This window comes from Panthera onca, chromosome F2 (assembly GCF_046562875.1).
Source record: "Panthera onca isolate mPanOnc1 chromosome F2, mPanOnc1 haplotype 2, whole genome shotgun sequence".
NCBI lineage: Eukaryota > Metazoa > Chordata > Mammalia > Carnivora > Felidae > Panthera > Panthera onca.
The window spans coordinates 74,292,388-74,313,699 of record NC_138356.1 but is presented as its reverse complement, the minus strand read 5'-3'; the positions used below and the strand labels follow the sequence as shown (position 1 = coordinate 74,313,699).

At 46.0% G+C, this 21,312-nt stretch overlaps 1 protein-coding gene across 16 annotated transcripts in view; it reads left to right on the top strand.

Moving 5' to 3' along the window:
* Window positions 1-21,312, top strand: part of TMEM71 (transmembrane protein 71) — a 38,954-nt gene that overhangs the window by 9,836 nt on the left and 7,806 nt on the right. For 6 of the 16 annotated variants that reach the window (XR_013553470.2, XR_013553468.2, XR_013553469.2 and 3 more), the window contains exons 1-7: window positions 977-1,642; window positions 1,738-1,856; window positions 3,216-3,297; window positions 4,523-4,583; window positions 6,316-6,528; window positions 7,999-8,171; window positions 17,887-18,060. Coding sequence is in view for 10 of the 16 variants with exons in the window: in XM_078441612.2 (XP_078297738.1) it covers window positions 3,252-3,297; window positions 4,523-4,583; window positions 6,316-6,528; window positions 7,999-8,171; window positions 17,887-18,060 (667 nt within the window). In the remaining 6 variants the exon portion in view is untranslated. Of the gene's footprint in view, window positions 1-969; window positions 2,281-3,215; window positions 3,298-4,522; window positions 4,584-6,315; window positions 6,529-7,998; window positions 8,172-17,886; window positions 18,061-19,164; window positions 21,135-21,312 lie in introns of those variants that run through there. The other 10 variants (XM_078441613.2, XM_060611375.3, XM_060611374.3 and 7 more) reach the window with 10 other exon arrangements.

Below are 21,312 nucleotides of genomic sequence, written 5' to 3'. Positions count from 1 at the left end.
CAAGAAGGAGGAGAGCTATGGGTTTCAAGAAAGAGGGTACCAGACTCCCAGAACTGCCGTTGGGCAAAATGGCTATCTGGTAAATGTAGGCAGATGTGACCAGCCCCAGCCTCGAATGAACGTGCCTGTATTCTAAGGCTGGCACCCTGACCAAATAGACTGGAACAGCGCATGGCCCAGGAAGTCACATTTGTTGGGACTATGTATTAGTTATCTACTGCTGTGTGAGAAGTTACCCCAAACTTTGTGCTTTCAAATACGATTTTTTATCACATAGTTTCTACAGGTCAGAAATATGGACAAGGCTGAGCTGGTTTCCCTGCTTGTGGGTGTTCAAAGGCTGGGATCAAAGGGCTGACTGGGGCTGTAGTCATGTCAAGGCTCAGCTAGAGAAAGATCTACTTCTGAGGCACTCACGTGGCGGTTGAGTGGATTCCCAGCCATCGGACTGAGGGCTTCAGTCCTTCACTGGCATTTCAGATAACCCCTCAGATTCTGGTCTTGTGTGCTTTTCCAACATGGCAGCTTGCTTCTTCAAAGCGTGTGAGCCTAGAAGGTAATGGAGAGGCCAACAAGACAGAAGCCGCAGTCTTTCGTAACCTAATCGTGGGAGTGCCAACCCATCACTTGTGTCTCATCTATGCGGGAGAAGCAAGTTATTCGCTTCAGCCCACACTGAAGGGAAAGAGATCACACAGCCATCTTGGAGGGTCATCTTTGCAAACTTTCTACCAAGACTCGACGTGACTGCTCCGCTAACAGCTTCTGTTGCTAGGAGCATGTTCTATAGAAGATCCTGCCTTTGGCATCACCTCAGGGAGAAGGGTGAACCCCTTTCTTGGGAGAACCCCAAGAAAGAATGAGATTAACTCTTCTGCCGGGCTGACCCCCTGGGGCTTTGCACCCACACTCTTTCCACTACCCAATGCAACTCAGTATTGTCGGAACGTATTTTTTTTTGTTTATCATTTACAATAGCAGAGATTTGTAGGGACCCACCGACAGCAGGAAATTCTTTGAGCTCAACTAAAATGTAAATATAAAATATAAAATGCCACCCAGGGAGTTTCCTGGAAAGCTCAACCTTTGGTGAATCAACATATTGCCACGACGGACATTTTCATAAAATCCAGCTCTTGGTATGGAATAAAATTCTGAATCTAATAGCATCCGTGCATTATCGCCAATAAACTGAGTCGATTCGGACAGAGCACAGCTATGCAGTACTCATGTTGGAAAGGACCAGAAGATGACAAGCAAGAAGTGTTTGAGAAGTGTTCTCCAGAAGTTTCTCTTATGTTCCTACAGCTCGGTGTGACGAGGTAGCTCAGAAAAGCATCCCTCGAGCGACCATGATGTATCCAGCTGGCCTGATCTGTGGGCCGCACCTCACCTGTCGCTGGTCCAGAAGACTGGAGGTTTCACCATCCTCCTGGGCGTGAATGCCACTGCTGTGAGCCCAACAGGAAGTGTGACCTCATTCTGCTTCTCAGTCTCTGGTGACACAGGCTGTTTTTGAAAGAAAACAAGAGCGGTTATAAGGCTGACTTTCTCAAGAACGACATGCCCTTTTATTCTAGGAAACAACCAAAACAGCAAGAGGCCGCTGAAGACAAAACCTCTCTGCACACTCCTACACACGGTAATGCTTGCAAGCATCTGTTAGGAGGGGCGAAGGGGATTTCTCTTTATTATGAGACTTCCCTGCACCTGTTGGCATTCTGTCTTTATTTTCAGCCGACAGCCTGCTGAATCCTGGGTTTCTCCACCGTCAGCCACAGGAAGCTTCATACTTCAGTAATTCTCCTCTTCATCAGTGGGAAGAGGAAACTGGGAACTCCCTTTGGAAGGAACATGTATGGACAGATTATTTTTCAGAACGGATGTGTGACTTTGATGGGACTGGTAGACAGAAGCTGTTTCTTGAAAAGATTTAGAGCTGTTACTGAAGGCTTTTCCAGTGTGACTAATACTTAATCAACTGTACTGTCTGTGGCCTGATGCAAATATTTGTAAGACATAGCAGGAAAACCTTGCCTTCGGCCACCGGTCTTGTTGGTTGAAAGTTAAACTCAATGCTTGGGGAAAGCTAACACGGTGTAATTTGGGCTGCACGCTTCAGATGATATTGATCAAAAGTCAAAAGGACAGTGACGAAACTATTATATTATGATGCAAACAATATTGGTTTATATTCTAAATGAGCGACATCTCCGAATGTGTGCTTTGATTTAGAGATCTTCCAAGAAATGCCAGAAAGTTCTCTTGACTCCTCTAAAGGTCTCTAGAAGCTAGGATCTATGTTTTCTAAAAGCTGTGGCATATAATTTATTGAAAGAATCCATTTGGAGATCTAGGATTATCCTGGTTTGACTTGACGTGTGACAGCTACAAAAACAATCCATTACTAGATATCGCATTTTCAAAATGTGGATAGAGGTGGTGAATCAGAACAAGAATTCAGTCCTACCTTGCAAGGCTATGAGAACAGCGCTGTGTACAAAGTATCAAGGTCTACAGCAGGTGGATCTATGTGGTGAATGGCATATGATCAAAGTTGACGTAATTTACACACTTGGATATATGCCTAATTTGTAATTGAGAGAGTAAATTACATGCTCGTGCGAACTGAGTTTTGAAATCTGCCTGGTGGCAGACAATTTTTAGGGCAATGCTGCCGGCACTGGTTGCGAATGTCCAGGCTGACAGCACCTCTTAAAGACCGCCAGCCCTCCCTATGACCACCTGTCAAGGGTTCGAGGTGTTGTGCAAAAGACGGACACCGATCCCCAAGCGTCGCTTGAAACTTGATAATGAGGGTGGTGTGTGTCGCATGACGAAAACACAAACACGTTTAGTTAGAGGGCTCTAACACCAATCTTTTTTTTTCCCGATTTCTTAATCAAATAATTCACTTTCATTAGTTATTTTGACTACAAATCAACCACATAAATCTAGGTTTCCCAAATAAGATGTTGTTCTTATTTACAGAAAAAGGTTATTTGGATGCACCAAGCCAGACGATGGAAAATGTAATATAACATTGTAGCAGGTGCAACCTTTTGGTCATTCATCCCAGTCTCCTCCTTCAGCCCTAAATCTCTGTACCATTCAGTAAACAAGCCTGACTAGTGCAATTAGTAGATGCCATCTGTTTTGGCATCATTTTTCTATTTTTAATCTATAATCCACCTCCTTTTTAATGTCTCTTTCAGAAAATCTGTGAAGTTTGAACAAGCAGCCTTCCCAAGATGTACCGAATATCTCAACTGATGTCAACACCAGTGGCAAGTAAATGTAGGAGAACTGCTACGCGCAATTATCTTTCGAACGATTAGACTTCTTTTAGCAATTTCCTTGCTTTGATTTTGCTGATACTCATACCATTAACCATCTGTCAGTAGCTTGTGCTTCTTAAATGCCAGTGTTCACTTTGGCAATGATTTTGACTTCATTTCTTTCCTGGAGAGAAATGTGGTATTTGTCTTTTTAGTGGGGGGGGAAAAAATCACTGGTTTTCTAGATGCTTGTGCATAAATGTGAAAGGAGATTGTTTATCAGCTACTATTAAGATGCAAAACTGTCTATAAAAAATACTGAATGATTCTGATAGCTACTTGCAGAAAATAAGGGCGTTGTTCAAACGGCAGTGGTTTCAAGCTTCTTCCTTCCTCTTGTCATTTTCTCCCCAAACCCTGCTTCTAACCCCACCTCACACACCTACAATTTACTCCTTACAAACCAACCAGCCCAATCTGAAAGTCTAAGCTCCTTGCTTTGTCTTAGATACTAACCGTCCACAACGGAATCAAGTTTCACCGAGCCTCTCTATTAGAAGCGTTCACACATGACTATATGAAATCGTGCTTTAGAGTGTAGAATATTAATTAGCTGCACTTTCCCCAGCTGAAATTAGGTGCTATGCCTTTGGTTAAAGTGGAGTGAATGGCTAAATGAAAGGAAGGATGATTTATTTTTAGTGAAGAATATTCACAGGCCTCATACGTTGGAAAATTATTAATATAAAACAAAACTTTATTTTTTTCCTTCCCTAACGTCTTCTCCTCATTATTTTACAATGGGAGTGCCTTAAAATGCGCTAATGAGAGACAGTCTAAGCAAATGACTGAATTCCTCAAATTACTGTGTAAGGTAAACAGAGCTAGCACACCGAGTAATTGATTTTGGTTTTCTACAGTTTCACACAAGATACTTTCTTCCTCCCTTTCGTGATGAGTCAGTTTGATGTTAATGGTTTATTATTGCCCTCATCCTCCGGTAAGAAACCTCTAGAGGAATACGGAGTGAGAGGAGAAACAGATGACAGAAGCCCCTGGGTTATTTCTGGCTCGGCCCCCGGTGACAAGTTGGGTTAGTCCTGATTTCACCGCATGGCCGCACCAGTTGGATTCCCTGCCGAGTCAGGAACTACTCACACCTTCTTGAAAGCCTCCATTATTTGCAGTCATGCATGGTGGGGAGGTGTGATAAATTTGCACTTGTCTCCCGTTTGCTTCTGCAGGTTCTTCGGGCTCTGAGAGAAGATATACCGGAGAGCCGTCTCCCAGATGCCTTTTCCCAAGGTATTCCACGGGACTTTTCGCAAGCCACATCAATCACGGTTCTCTCCCTGTGTGTCTCATTTTCTTGTATTCCTGGTTTAAAAATGTTAGTTTTAGCTCCCATCCAGCTTTGGTGTGGGTATAAATCTTCAGTCCCATGCACACACAAAATGAAAACTTGCATAACCTAATAATGGGATGGTGGGGGGTGGGGCATGGCTGTGAGTGTGTAAGCCAATGTGAATTGTTTGGGGAGTGAAGAAACTACCGAATACTGATTACTTTTTCTCGAACTAAGGTTCTCCTAAATATGCTTTGCTATCTCAGTTTATAAGAGCAACAAAATCCCACACCAATGCACCAGCTGGCCGAATGCCATGTTCTACAAAAACGTGTCGAGTCGACCGTTTTGTCCAAGTTCTTCGAAGAAGTCTCCTTTTCCTTCCTTCCTTTTTTCCTCCCCTGTCTCTTCTCTCTGTCTTTTATTCCTTACGCAGGCCTCAGTTGATGTTTTCTCTAGCATTTTGTAAAATGTGCCAACGGTATAAAGGAATCATGCATTGGTGTTAGAGCCTGCCCTACCATCAAATGAATCAGCCAAGCACGAACTAACAAGCCATGTGGAATGAGCACTCCAGATAGGGGTTCGAATCCTAGTTTTATCACTTACTGGCTATTATAAAATATCCAAGTTATTTGTCCTTCTGCATCATATATATATATGTATATATATATATATGTGTGTGTGTGTGTGTGTGTGTGTATATATGTGTATATATATATGTGTGTGTATATATATATATACACACACATATATATATATTTTTTCCTACAGTGCAATGATGATTACATACAATACTTAGCTTTTGGGGAGGTTAGTGAAAAGTAGATAAAGCATTAACTATGAGCCAGGTCCACAGTACATTTTCAATAAGTAATATCCATTTAAAATAGTATTTTACTAACTTTAGTGCATGTATTAATTGCGGACAGGCTTCTACATTTAACGCTTTACCAGAAATTCAGTAGAGCATGCGGCATGATGTTGCCTTTCAATCACGCAGGCATGTGATTGTTTTTCAAACCTAAGACACATGGATATTTACCCAGCTGAATATTAAGAGCTTTCCCCGGATACCAAATCACAGACCGTATGGTCGTTTGGGTAGCTGACCAGGTGGGAAATTGGCCAAAGTCAAAAAGATCTCTCTGACTGCGTGTTCACCTTGTAACTCGTATATATCTGATGGCTGCACAGTTGTAATTTATCTATTGCAGGGAAAGAGTAAGCATATGGCAATTGGAGGACTATTCAAAGGAAGGGGGTGGAGACTATAAGCTTCCAAATAGCTTGTCATAATAAACTTATGTAATAAGCACCCCAAATAAATAAGCTCATATAATAAGCACCCCAAATAGGCCCGTCTGCAATTTCTCCATCCAAGAAAATGGATTACTGTCAAGGGTATAGTTGCATCCTATGGCGAGGAGACTGATTAGCCTATAATATGTTTTCATCAAAATGTTTCAAACAGAACGAAGCACTAAGTGCCCTGTTGTCCAATGCTGTCACTAGTGAGGAGATGAAGCCCAGATTAAGAGTGGCATTCTCAGGGTGGCTGAATGCATGCATGCACAGAGGTAGCCGTGAATGCAAAGAGCTGTTTGCCTTCATGGTGGCTAGAAATGTGGCTCCTATGGGCCTGGACGTGGTGGGTGGAGGTGTAAACCACTTCCTTTCTTCCCTCTTTAGTTTTGCCTGTGATTTCCTGGATGGTGACAGTTCCTTTGAAGGCTGCTCTGCAGCTCTCTTGACGGGCTCCCACGTTACCTGTCGCCGAAGTCCCAGACTCCTCTCCAATGGCTACTACGTTTGGACAGAGGACCCTCTCCTCTGTGACAAAGACGGCAACATAACTCTGAGCCCACCCCAGGCCAGTGTTCTTTACAAGGAGAATTTAGTTAGGTAAGTAGTGGATAATACGTCAAAGAATCCAAAATCCAATCCATCCATTAATTACGCATTCATTCATTTGTTCATTCAGCAATGATTTACGAGAGCTCATTCCTGCTCCAGACCATGGAAGCGTAAAGACCGATAAGGGGCAGGGATAGCTGACATGAAAATAAACCAAGGTGATCAAGTGATACAGGTGCCGGGGCGGAGGTCTGAATAGACTGCAGTGCAGGAGAAAAGGAAGGGAAGGCTCTTTCACTCGGGGAAACCGGTTAAAACAAGATTCCTAGAGATAATGAAGATCGATTTGAGTCTGGAGAGACGTAGGATCTTAGTTAAAATGAAAGTAGCAAAGGAGACTTCCAGGAGACCCTGTACAATTTGGGAAATGGCGGGTGGTTTGGCAGAGATATACCTCAGGGTGGAAGGAACACGAGAGAACACCGAGCAGACACGGGGGCTGAGCGGAGAACTTTCAAGTCCAGCTAAGGGGGTTGGGCTTTGTTCTGTAGGGAAAGAGGAGCCATTGACAAATGACCGGATTATCCTTAGCACGGTGACATTGGTTACAATGTAGAGGACACGTTGCTGGCAGTGTGGATGTGTGAGTAGTCAAAATCCTTCAGAAACGTGAAACAAATTACATCACCATCAAGCCCATACGGAGTGGTTTCCCTTCACTCCGATGTCAAAACCCAACTCCTTCACACGACATTCAAGTTTCTCCACCATTGTCACTTTCAAGCTTCTTCATTCCCTCCTTATTTTTACCTCCCCAGCCTTATTTCCTAACATGACTTAATATAAAACCTACCTGTTCCTCAATGAATAGATCAGATAGTCCTATGCAGTTCAGTGGTCTCCTCCCCCGGGAAGCCTCCCTTGACTCCCGATCAGCAATGCCTCCCCTGGTGCTCTCAGTGCAGCTTCTAGTTAATTCCATCAGAGCACAAGCCCCCTACATAGCACTGGTAATGCAGAGAAGAGACCATAGAGCCAGCCTGCCTCAGTTTGCAGCCCAGTTGTGACACTTCCTGGATGATCTCAGCCAAGTTGCTTAGCCTTTTGTGCCTCAGTTTCCTGATCTGAAAAAATGGGGTCACGGCAGTACCTACCTCCCAAAGCTGTTCCAAGGATAATGCGAGTTATCATATGTAAACCACTGAGAAAGACCCCTGGTGCAGAAAAAGCTCTATGAAGGCATTAGCTTCGTCTGCATTATCCTTGTCTTTCTCCTATAATGGGTTGTGAACTTTCTGTGCCCAAGGTTGGATCTTGTATCTCAGTATCTTAGATATTGATCCAGGCACCTGGAGCACACAGAAGCTTAAGAAACTTCTGTGGGGTTAACAGAGGGAACAAATGAAATGAGCTTTGCAGATGTGTTCTATGGATCAAATCATTCTCACTAAATTCTCGGTGTTGAACCAGAGGGGGCTGCTTTTCATTATATATCATGCTACGTTCGTTTCTTTCCAGGATATTTAGAAAGAAAAAGAGAATCCGCCCTTCCTTTTCTGATCTCTTCAGCCTTGGTGCCTCTAAATCCTGGCAGCATGGAAATATCTTTGGTGATGTTGACTCTTCCCTAAATGAGGACACCTGGTTGGAGGGGGTCGGGAGGCTGGACATGCACCATTGCGACGATATCGGTGAGTTTGAATCGCCTTTTCCACGGTGAAGTATCATTTGCAAATGGGCCGAAGCAACCATGTGGTCCTGAGCCAAAAGTAAACTCCAGAGATGACCATCACTTCATAGAAAGAATGGGCCAGGGGCGCCTGGGTGGCTCAGTGGTTGAGTGTCTGACTCTTGATTCCCGCTCAAGTCGCGGTCTCACGATTCATGGGATCAAGCCCCATGTTGGTCTCTGTGCTTTCACCTTGGGATTCTCTCTCTCTGCCCTTCCCTCACTTGTGCACGCTCTCTCTCTCTCTTTCTCTCTCTCTCAAAATAATTAAGAAACTATAAAAAAATTAAAAGCCCCACCCTTTGTATTAAACCATGATCTCACGGTTTGTGAGTTTGAGCCCCACGCTGGGCTCTGTGCTGACAGCTCAGATCCTGGAGCCTGCTTCCGATTCTGTGTCTCCCTCTCTCTCTCTGCCCCTCCCCTGCTCACGCTCTGTCTTTCTCTCTATCAACAATAAATAAACATTAAAAAAAAAACTTGAAAAAAAAAAAAAAGAGCCAACAGGATTTGCTGATGTGGCAAGAGAGAAGTCAAACATGTTCATTCATAAGCTAAGTACTTTACATTTTGTCCTGTTTAAGTTTATGACCTTGTTTATATACATTTACCTTGTTTAAGTATCCCCAAACCCTCACTTTTTATAATTATGGTGAAAGTGAGGTTTGGAGTTCAGTGACTTGCCCAAGTTAATTTTAAGTTTATAAAACAGCAGAACTGGAATCCAACGTGGGTCTGTCTGGTTCAAAAGCCTGGTCTTAGCTCTAGTTCTAGTAAGGGTTTTGCTTTTCTTTCCAAGATGAAAGCCAACATAGACCTCTTAGCCCAGGCTCCAACATAGACCTCTTAGCCCAGGCTCCGAGAGCAAGCAAGACGAGTCCCGTAATACAACAATGTAATAATAAAGGTAGAGTACTTACATGTCTTGCATTTTTCTTAACCTGCTTCCTGGGCAGAAAACACAATGCTACATTAATTTTTAAAAAACTTTAAAGTTGCAGTAATTATAGCTTCATGAGAAGTTGCAAAAAATAGTACAGAGAAGGTCTGCCTATACTTTATCCAGCTTCCCTCACTGGGTACGACTTACTCAACTATATACGGTCATTATCAAAACCAGGAAATGTATATTGCCACAATATGATTAAGGCTTTAAATGCGCTTGTGTGTGTGTGTGTGTGTGTGTGTGTGTGTGTATGAGTGTAATCCTGGGTTAGTTTCAAAACAGGGTGCTTGCGAAGTGAAGACACAATTCTTACACGAACACAAGATTAATCAAATTGAGGGTATCCCAGTTCTCACGATAACAAGGATGTATAAACAGCACAAAGAGAAGACAAAGAGGCAGGGAGGTGGGGAATGAGCCTGGAAAGATAGACCAAAGATATATTTGGAGAACCTTCTGTGCCGTGTTGAGGAGTTTGGATTTTATCCTATTCAGTCAGGGGTATCTTAGAAGGCTCTTAAGCGGGGCAATGACATGATCAGATGTGAATTTTCAAAGATTACCTTTACAATAACATGAAGTAACGATTCAATGAAGAAAACCAAGTGAGCACTCAGAGGCAATTAAGACCAATGGGCACCCTAAGGAACGTGGCTCTGGAAATAGAGAGGGAGGAGGAGATTTAAGGAATGTTCTTCAAGGCAGAATGGACAGGCTGGTGAATGAATGTAATGACGAGACATGGGAGGGAATCAAAGAAAGCCAGGGTGGGGGAGGGGAGGGCGGCATGAAGAGTTCTGCCATCACAAAGGCCTGGAAGACAGTACTGTTGGAATGATGAGGAGGTTAATAAGGCTTTTTGAGCTGGGTGGGCCGGGATTCAAGTCCTGACGCCATCTTTTCCCACCTCGGTGTTCTTGGGCAAGTTAATAATCCCCATGACCTCCATTTCTTCATATACAAAAGAGAAAAAATAGTAGCACATGGAATTTTTGTGAGGATGAAATGCACGAGTTCATGAAAGGTACATATTAGCACGGGGGCTGGCGTTCTGCACAGGACATATTAGTCGTAAAAGGGAAAGAAAGAAAGAAAGAAAGAAAGAAAGAAAGAAAGAAAGAAAGAAAGAAAGAGAAAGAAGCGAGGCAATGAATTCTATTTCATATGAGCTGAATTTGAGGCACCAATGGGAAGTGGAAAGATGGGCCAGGGGAGGTTTGGAAATGTAACAAAGGAGTTCCGGAGCAAGGAAGGGCCTAGAGATATTGCTTTGGAAGCCAATATGAAAAGTAGTAGAGGTCTCTGGAATAAAGGGATCTACCTACGGAAAACATGAATGAGCAGAAAGGGGAGTTAGAAAGGAACTGAGGAGGTTGAACAGAAACTCCAGTCATAATTTTCCCTACCGTAATCAGTGCCATGGGCCAGCCAGCCATCCCAACCAATCTGTGTTATGTAGATCCCGTCTCCAATGTCGGTGAGGGTATATTACAATGTGTGCGTGTGTGTTAGATCCATCCACGTTGACAAGGATAGGGAGAAAAGGAAACCCTTGTGCACTGTTGGTGGGAATGCAAATGAGTCCAGCCACTACGGAAAACAATGAGGAGGTTTCACAAAAAAATTAAAAATAGAACTACCATACGATCCAGCAATCCCACGTCTAGGCATGGACTCAAGAGAATTGAAATTGGAATCTCAAAGAGATATTCTCACTCCCTTCTTCCCTGCAGCATTATTTACAGGAGTCAAGATATAGAAACAACCCAGTGTCCATCCATGGTGAATGGGTAAAGAAAATATGGTATATACGTACAAGGGACTATTACTCAGCATCATGAGAAAAGGAAATCCTACATTTACAGCAACTTGGAGAGAATATTATTCTCCTCCCTATTTTGTGGAGAGGGAAACTAAGGCAGACTGGATCCTTTCCCTAGGGGCACACAACCAGGAAATTGTCTCACCTGGATTCCAACCCAAGAGTCTTGAGCATAGGGTCAGTATGCTATATGGGGAAAATTTCTCAGGCAGGGAACCCGAAGAGCACGACGTCATCAAAGAGGAGAACGTGGCTAATGGTGTTCAGCTTAATAAAGGAGTCAACTCAAGAGTCCTGTAGCTTTAAGGTCTCCGATAAACAAGAGACGTATGGAATCTTTAATCAGAAGGCAACGTAGAAGTTATCTTGCCTACTCCTGGCATCCCTGGCAGATGCCTATACACATCCCTGGCACAAATGCCTACAGTAATAAAGAGCACGAATTGCCTTTTAATTGAGATATAATTCACATGTCATAAAATCTTCCATTTTGATGTGTACAATTCAGTGTTTCTTCAAATGATATTCACAAGGCAGTTTGTCCAACCATGACCACTTTTTAGAATTTTGATTTAAAAAAAAAAAGAATTTTGATTTTAATTCCAGTATAGTCAACATGCAGTGCTAAGTCAGTTTCAGGTGCAGAATAGAGTGATTCACAATTATATACATTAGTCAGTGCTCATCATAAGCGACTTAATCCCCTTCACCTGTTCCACCCATCCCCCACCCCCCCCCACCTCCCCTCTGGGGACTATCTGTTCTCTATAGTTATGAGTCTGTTTCTTGGCTTTTCTCTTTTGTTGTTACTGTTGTTCACTTATTTTGTTTCTTAAATTCCACATGGGAGTGAAATCATATGGTATTTATCTGTCTTTCTCTTACTGACTTATTTTGCCTGGCATTATACTCTCTGGATCCATCCATGTTGTCGCAAATGGCAAGGTTTCATTCTTTGTTACGGCTGAGCAACATCCCATTGTATAATATGTACCACATCTTCTGTATCCATCATGTATCGATGGACACTTGGGCTGCTTCCCTGTCTTGGCTACTGTAAATAACGCTGCAATAAACATAGAGGCACATGAATCCTTTCGAAGTAATGTTTTCATATTCTTTGGGTAAAGACAGAGGGCAGGTCCATTTTTACTTTTTTGAGGAACCTCCCTATTATTTTCCACCGTGACTGCACCGGGCAACCAGGATCAGTTTCTAATTCGGGAACATTTTCATCAACCCAAAGAGAAACCCCACACTCCTTACCAGCCACTCCCTATTCCTGTGCCCCCTCCCCAACCGCAGCCCCCGACAACCTTAAGTCTACTTTCTGTCTCCTTGAATTTCCCCATTGGGGACTGCTGTGACTCTTTAAGCCTGCCTCTTCCTCCCACTGGTAGTACCGTTGTGGCAGTGGGTTGCCTACGTTGACCTATCATGTGCTTTTTGAAGGTTTCCATCCCTCGGTTCGAGGCTGGCTTTCTGGAGTACACAGGGCAAGTCTCTTCTTGGTTCTAAAGCAACATTTCCCGAAGTGTGTGGCCGGGGGGGGACAGACACCTCTGGGACGCAGAGGTCACGAACCCTGAATCCCACAGTGACGGAGCATCTCCGACACCTTTTCCGATTCCCTCAGTCCTTCTAACACAACCCAGGAGAAAGGCTCAGTTTAAAATCTTGGCGGCTTTAAGGTTCCAAACTCTGGCTACTCTTGTTTTCACAAAGTTCTTTTAACAAAGAACAGGCTCAGAGCTTTGTGGTACAACAATATTTAGGGCAAATTAAAGAAGCTCTCATTTTCATTGTAGTCCATTTTAAGTTGCTTTCTCTGTGTGGCCTGTAAGTGATTGATGTCAAGTTTACCTTAAAGTAAGGGGTTTAACAAATCAATTTAGAGAAAAATATAAAAAACGGCTCAGAGTAAGCAGCCTCCAGGATACGACAAAAATCGGGACAATGATGCTTGGATGCTGGAAGTTTGGGAGTCGCTGTTCCGAAGGCAGTGTTCCGCATATTTGGAAATTAACATCTAGCTTTCCTGTAGTTGCCTCCTGGAAATATGTCCAAACAATTGGAAGGCAATTGGACCACAGCAGCACTGCATGAGGATGAGATATCTTGCTAAAACCCTCATGGTTTCCAAATATCTTCTAAATATAACAAATCAAGCCACCCCCCTCCAACATCAGTAATTAGGCAACGGAGGGCTCACAGGACTTTGAAATCCCTCATCTTGGCTGTCAACTATAATCAAATCTTCCCCAGACTTCTGGTTTTCCGGATTTACCCAAGGCCCCGTGACTTTTATCAGCAATTTATTTTTCTCCGCCAACGTCGCCTCATTAGAAGACTCAAGAAAAATTCAAAATTAAATTGTTCTGCCGTCTTCTCTCCGGGCCACGGATGCAATCAAAACTTACTTCCCCTAACTTGCTCGTCCCTCGTTTTTCAGACTAACAAGGGTTTTCATTGGTTGCCTGTTTTATCCTTAGCTCACCCCTTCTGCAGCTGTGTCTAGACCACCTTCCTCATCAGTTGCAATTCATTTTTTTAGCCGTGGCATTTAGCAGCTTCCCAGACCCCGAGGCTGCAGTTTGGGAGACATTCCCAGAGGCTGTGAGTCACACGGAAAGAAGATAAAGCTTTCGCGCAGGGAGGACTGATCAGGACTGCCCGCTCCGCTTCTGCCAGTGCCAGGAAAGAAAGGCAAGACAACCACGGGCAGGGCTTCCCAGCTCGAGGTCTGTGATTTTTTTCCAGAGCGCATGCCTCTCCTATGAATATCTTTGATGACAACATCTGTACGTGGCTTTGTGTTTCCCTCCACGGCAAACAATAATGCCCATTTTACATGCAAACATAGGGAAATATGCTTGGAAGAAACAGACCCTTTGAAAACAGAAGGAAGCCGGGGGCGCCTGGGTGGCTCCTTCAGTTCAGCGTTTGGCTTCGGCTCAGGTCACCATGTCCCCGTTTGGGAGTTCGAGCCCCGCGTCGGGCTCTGTGCTGACAGCTCAGAGCCTGGAGCCTGCTTCGGATTCTGTGTCTCCCTCTCTCTCTCTGTCTCTCTCGGCCCCTCCCCTGCTCCTGCTCTGTCTCTCTCTTTCTTTCTCAAAAATAAATAAACATTAAAAAAATTAAAAAAAAAAAAACAGAAGAAAGCTACATTGAATTTAAATAAATCAGGAGAAACTAAATGAGTATCTTCAAATGTAATATAAAAACTATTTGCTGAAGCTGTATCTGCATTAGGAGCCTCTCATTTATTGTTAAGGGTGGAGACAAAAATTAAATGTCAGTTAGGGAAAGTGTACATGGGGGGCAAACCCTGTCTTTCCACAGCTGAAAATGCCTTGATCATTCTTTCATGCTAAGGTTTTATCTTTTGTAGCTTCCTCTCTTTAATGCCATCTCTTCTTCCAGAAAATTCCGTGCCATATTCTAGTATTCCTCATGGGCACATCTTTAGTTCATCCGGCTCCCGGTGCAAAGCTGTACGTTCAACAAGGCAGGCTTGGGCAACAAACAGCACAGGAACATTTTTCCTTTTCTCACATCTCTCCCATCTATATCTCTGCGGATTTGTGTTAAGCGTCACTCTTGAAGGAATAATCAGCCATGAAAGTTCTCAGCTCTTTCTCACGCCCGCGTGAATTTGACCGGATAGGCTACTCTCTCTCTCTCTCTCTCTCTCCTTTAACGGCCTTGTTGAGATATGACTGATACACAAAGAATTGTACGTATCTAATGTGTAAATTGGATGAGTTCGAACGGACGCAAATACCCCAATCAAGGTGATAGGAATATCCAACAACTCCAGTTTCCCTGCGTCCAGGTGTGTGTTCGCTTGTGTGTAGGAAGAACAATCAGCCTGAGATCTACCCTCCCGGCGAATTTTGCAGGGCACAACACAGTTGTGAAGGATTTAGCGGATCTCTAGAACCTGTTCATCTAGCGTAATTGAGACTCTACACTCCCTGCAGGGCAATCCCCTTACCACCCCTGCCCCCGCCCCCCAGCCCCAGGCCCCGGAAACCAGCATTCTATCAGCCTCTGTGGCTGACAATCTTAGGTGCCTTTATGTCCGTGGACTTATGCAGGTTTGTCCTGCTGTGACTTATTTCACTTGGCACAATGTCCCCCAGGTTTATCCATGGCGTCGCAAATGGCAGGGCCTTCTTGATTCGCTCATCGGTTGATGGTTGGGTCGTTTGGGTAGGCTGTTGAGAACGGTGCCGCGGTGCACATGACCCACGGCCTCCTCTGCGCACGGTCATTACCCGATGATCCACACGTGTCACTCGGCCGTTTCCTTTCTCTATGGCAACCGGCAAGGATGCTTCCGCAGACTGCCTCGTCAAGCGGCCACAGGTCGTGGGTGGGATCGTGGGAGGGAGACTGCAAGGCTGGCAGAAACTCCCCGGTCCCAAAGCAGCCGCTCATTGGCTCAGTATCCAGGCCGCGTGGGAGGGCAGCGCCACTCACGGAGGGAGTCAGCCCATCAGCCCGGGGTCGGAGGCCGCTGTCCTACCGCCTCAAATCGGCCGTAGCCTCCGCGAAGATGAGCCGTGACCCCCTGTCTCTATGGTTACCATGGCCCTGTTACAGTGGCCCCAGTTCTTACAGCGCCTTCACGACCGACTTCACGTGTCTCCACCTCCCTGCCTCCCACCGGAACTCTCTGTTTATTAACACATCTTAGCGAGTGCTAACGAACACGCTAAGTGTCATTGCTGGTGACGGGGGCTGGGACAGGTGAAGCGACCTTTTTTCTCCTGGGGCTTTCGGTCTAGTAAGGGAGGCAGATATTAAACAAAAACCGCACAAATTACGTATCATATAGTATGTGTTTACATAAGAATTACAAAACCATCAGTTATGATTTGCCCTAAGAAGGCGGAGCGCGGGGCGTCTTGACAAGAGTAAGGGCAATCAGGAAGATACAGAAAATGCAGGAAAATGCAGATGTTCTCCGCTCCTAAGTGCTTACCAGAGTTGCTGAGAGAGCACTAATGATCAAGACTCCTTCCACACTTGGGTCTGCTCCCCCTGTGACGGGGTTTCACAGCCTCGGCATTACTGACACGCGGGACTGGACAATCCTTCATCGCAAGGCCCGTCCTGTGCATTACAGGATGTGAACAGCACCCCTGGGCTCTATTCACTAGCTGCCAATAGCAATCCTCCCCACCCCCACGAGTGCCAGCCAAAAACATCTCGAGACATCGCCAATTGTCCCCGGGGGATAAACCTCCTCCGGTTAAGGAGGACCTGTTATAGGAGGACCCCACGTGTCGCTTGGGCTCCTGGAATGGGGCTGGGAGTCTCTCACCGCTGAGCGAGCACTTGAACCCCCAACAGTCCTCACGTTAGACTCCTGCTCCAGATCACCCACAGCATAAACCTTAGCCCCTGAGTGGGACCCAGGAGGCCCTTCGTGACCTGGCAGTCTAGCCAGAATCACCTGCCGGAAGTGCCCACACCCACGTGCTCCCCCCCCCCCCCCGGTCCAGCCTCGTAAGAGAACTTGCTCCTTTGGGAACCACGCTGCTGTGTTCTCTCACGAGTTCTTTCTTCTCCTCCTCTTCCCTTCCTCATCCTCATCCTCTTCCTCTCTCCCCTCCTCCCTCCCTCCTTATCCTGTCTCCGACCTTCCGTCTTCTTGCTGTCTCTCTGGAAGAACTCCTCATCAAGTTTCCGCTTTCATTCCGTCTCATGTGTGAAGCCTGCCTGAATCGCCCCTGACGGATTCAGACACTCCTTCCTAGACTCTCCCCGGATGCCTTCTGCTGCCCTTCGTTGTAGCAATGACCCCGCTGCCTCCGAATTGTTGGCATATATGTCTGTCCCTCTCCAGACCACAGCCTCTTTGAACGCAAAAAAGAAATTTAAGATGTTTAATACATTTTAACCAACATTTCCAGATATTTTACAGAGGGAGAGTTTCCCTCCCGACACTCACCATAGCTATTTTCTCTCTCCCCCACCAGAACGGAAGGCACATGAGGGCAAAGGCATCATCTCCACCATTGGAAGCTAGCAGCTGGGACAGTTCTTGGTACATAACCACATCCAGTAAATGCTGAATGAATGAATGAACGAATGAATGAATGAATGAATAACAGAAGGAGTTGGCGTGATACAGATGAGAGGCTCATAGACCCACCAGGCACTCTCCAATCCCACCTCTACAACCCCCAACTCCCTTGGGGACTGTGGGTGAGATGGTCTATCTTCTATACATGAGTCTGAGGCTACTCTCTCATGATTTCTTGCGAGGCCACCTGGATTTTTTAAAAAAATGTTTATTTATTTTGAGAGAGAGCAAGCAGGGGAAGGGCAGAGAGAGAGAGAGAAGGAGAGAGAGAGAGAATCCCAAGCAGGGAACTCTTGAGCTGAAATCGGAGTCAGACGCTTAACCCACTGAGCCACCCAGGTGGCCCGAGGCCGCCTGGATTTTACCAGACACCAAAAACACATATTACTTTATCTAAATGAATGGGCCACATAAGTGTGCGTGCAGCGCCACCGTCACCCAGAGCCGCTCCGTCACTGCACTGCCCGCCACATAAACTCCAAATGTCTCCGGGGGGAAGTCAGGGCCTCCAGTGACCTGTGCTCAGTCTAGCTTCCCAGCTTCACGTTCCACCGAGTCCCTTCGTTCTAACTACACTGGAATGGGCTACCTTCCCAACCCTCTATGCCTCTGGCCTTTGCTCATCTCTGCCCTGGAGAGCCTTTTCCTCTGCAGCCTTCAAAGACGAGGGCAAGTTGAAACGCCACCTGACCTGGAGACTCATCCCACCCTAACCGCAAAGCGTCGCTAGGGGGATGGCCTTCGGCTACCACGCACCCAGCGGCACCGACCCCACACACGCATGCGCACACCGAGCCCTTCTCCTTTTCCAGGCGACGATCACGACGGTTCTGCGACTGATGCACGCGAGGCAGAGCAGCGGAAGGCAGCCTCCTCCTCCAGCCACGCTGCGTCTCGGACTCCGCCAGAGAACTCCCACGACCTGGCCCTTCAGTCTCCAGGGACAACTTCTGAACATTTCCCGGGGAACCTTCTGGATCACGCAAGTGAGTTCGGTTGTTGTTGTTGTTGCTGTTGTTTGAAAATCTTTGCCACACCCAAAGAATTCTTCCTTACAGGGCCAAAGAATGACTTAGAGATGACTAAGGTACACTTGGGAAGGATCAGCCCCTGCAAGGCCTGGAGGACGTGGCGCTGCAGCTCTGGGTGACGCATGCGCAGAGGCGGCGGCTCCTTCTAGGGTGTCGTCTTAGAGACACCGGAAGGACTGGATGTGCAGCGTTTCATTTATTGTTTAAACACCCTGAAGACATTTGGCAAAATGTTGAGCTTTGCTAAAGCTGGGTAGTACGTACAAAGGTGTCTGTTATTTTCTTCTTCGTGCTTAGCTGTGTATTTGCCATGTAAGGGGAAAAAGGAAGAAAAGAAGGAAACACACAGTCCTTTAATGCAATGCCTCTGGCAAGGAAAACTCAAAAGATAGAAAGGCATTGGTATTTCCTATCCGGAGCAAATCCGAAATAAATTCAGCAAGCAACGTCTTCAGCCTCCAGGTCGCCAACGTCGGATTAGTCACGTTTGCCCACAGGGTTGCATCAAGGCCGTGTCCTCGGCTTGTCAAGGTTCAAAGCCCAGCCCCCCCCCCCCCCACCCCGCGTGGTAGTTGCAACTCAGGAGCCGTTAACTGAACTCTCTAAAACAGGGTTTTCATCTGTAAGCGGAGAGAGCTAGATCCTACCTTGTAATGACTAAAATAAGCACTTCGCATCACGTGTCGTGTAGAGAAGTACTCAAAATATATGTGAGATTATGTTGCGTAAGACGGAGGTTACACAGAAAAAGTGGCTCCTCTTTGTCTCCACCAAACCATGAACCTTACTGACCATCCCAGATCAGCTACTAGGTGAGTGTTGAAAGGCTTTTGTAGGTCCCTTCCAGGTGTTGGGATGACAGAGAACGCGGCTTTTACCGTTTAGACGGTTTCTGGATCATCCACAGCCACCTGCTCCGGGGACCCCACCCCGTTTTCCGGGGAGGAGCTCGTTAAAGCGACCCTTTTTTGTGTGTTCATCTGGCTTTCACGGCTCCCCTCTTTCGCGCCCGTTCCCTCCGCTGTGGTGGCATGTTAATTTCTGCGTCTTGTCCAGCAGGCAGTGAGCTCCTTGAGGATGGGCACTGTGTCTCAGTCATCTGTGGATGCCAACCTGCCCACGGAGCGCCTGGCACAGAGCAGGTGCTCCGAAACTGGCGGGCCGATCAGGGGCGCTGTCTCCATTCTGGAGATAAGAATACACAAGTTTAGACAGGTCATGTAAACCTTTGTACGTGTTCTTTGTTGTGTCTGGAATGTGTGTCCCACCTGCTGTTCCGGGAAGGCTCCTACTCCTTCAAGGCCCCAAGCAAAGAACACCTCTGTGGGGCCTCGTCTGCCCCCTTCTGGCTGGAATCCCTCCGATTCCCTAGCGCTCTGAATTCTATCTCCACGGAGACTGTTTTCCTCTCCACCTGGCTATGAAGCCCTGGGTGGACAAGGTCTCCCTCCGATTCAATTCTATCTCCTTCGCACATAGACTGTGAATGTGCAGCCCAGGCTATGTTCTACCAGCTTAGGATGTAGGCCTGCCCCACACCATCTTTGTCGGTCAGCCTATTCCAGTGGATGGAAACCCATCTCAAGATGGATTAATCAGTACCACGGTTTATTGGTTCATTAATGAAAATTCCGGGCATATTCCTGTCGGTCCCTCCTTGTGTTGTCTCTTGTCTTCTGGGTGTACTTTACTCTTTCAAAAAGCTATTACTCCGTGGTGGTTCTCGGTGGCTTTGTGCCTGCAACTTCCCAGATTCCAGTCCAGCGGAGAGAGATGAGAACCTTCTCAAGTTCTGATAAGGTGCCCAGTTTCTTTGGTTCTGGAAGGGTCACTTTTCCAGGACAAAGCCAATCACTTTGTCCCTAAGTCTGTGAAGCTCCAAATGGCTGGGAGCGGATCCAATGCTGGGGGGGGAACTCAGTCTCCACGTGAACCACACGCTGAGGAGGGAGAGGTAGGTCCCCAGAAAAATATGGGCACTGCCACCAAGAACGGCAGATAGATGCTGACTGTTCTCAGTGAGCTTGCGATCTAGTGGGGAAATCTAGAGAAAGAAAACAGCAACTTTTTAAAGAGTTTTTATTTCTTTCGAGAGAGAGAGAGAGAGAGAGAGACAGAGACAGAGAATCCCAAGCAGGCTTCCCACTGTCAGCACAGAACCTGATGCGGGGCTCGAACTCCCAATCCATGAGATCATGACCTGAGCTGAAATCAAGAGTCAGACGCTCCACTAACTGAGCCACCCAGGTGCCCCGGAAAACAGCAATTTTAATTCAGTATGAAAACACTGTTGACGGAAATGCACGAGGGATAAGGGGGGTACGGAGAGGGGGCAGCTGAGGGCCACAGGGGAGTGGAAGGAATCAAGGAGGGCTTCTTGAAGGAAGTGACAGTGGCGCTAAGCCAATCTAGATACTACGTGAGTGGCTACTGATGGGATGCACTAGTGCATACCTGGTACCAAATGACACAACTGGATCTTTGTAGAACTGGAATTTAAACCAGGCTCTGTTCACGATTCGTAGTCTAACGATTTTAGCAGTTTGTCAAGCTGGACTTGTTTCTGTGAGGCAATGTTTTCCAAATTCCACGTCAAATCAGAGTCGGCTAAGAATACAAACACACTTCAGAAGGATGGCTGAGCGTTCGGCTGAGCCCACAATAACTTATTTAATTCACAGTATACATGAAATACTGTACATTGGCAGTGACATCATTCACAACTGCTATACTTCACATTGCCAATCCTCAGTATTCCGCCCACATGGCGGACTAAGTAGGCTTTGTTAGCTGACTCAATCTTCATTCATAGCATAAATAGCAAAAATAAACGCATTCGCCGCACAAAGTCACTCCCAAGTTTTAAACAACTGTGGCAAACTTGAGCTTTTGAAGCATTGGGCGGAAAATTAAGTTAAGGTCCGTTTATCCTTTTCCTTGGATCTTTATGTGATCGTCCCTAAACCAGCCCTGATTTCTTTCAGGTGATTGGAATAATAGCCGGGTTCGTGATTGGTTTAACGCCTACGATTGTGTAGGATTGTAGGATTGTAGGATTGAAGGATTTGCGGTCATCTCCACCGTGGCTCTAGAACACCGAAATCCTTTACTGATAGCGGAGTTTTGCGGGGACAAATAGTTCATAATATATGTTCTCTTTTCTGTCCTTTGGAGACTCCCAGCATGCAAAGTGGCCATTCTCTTTCC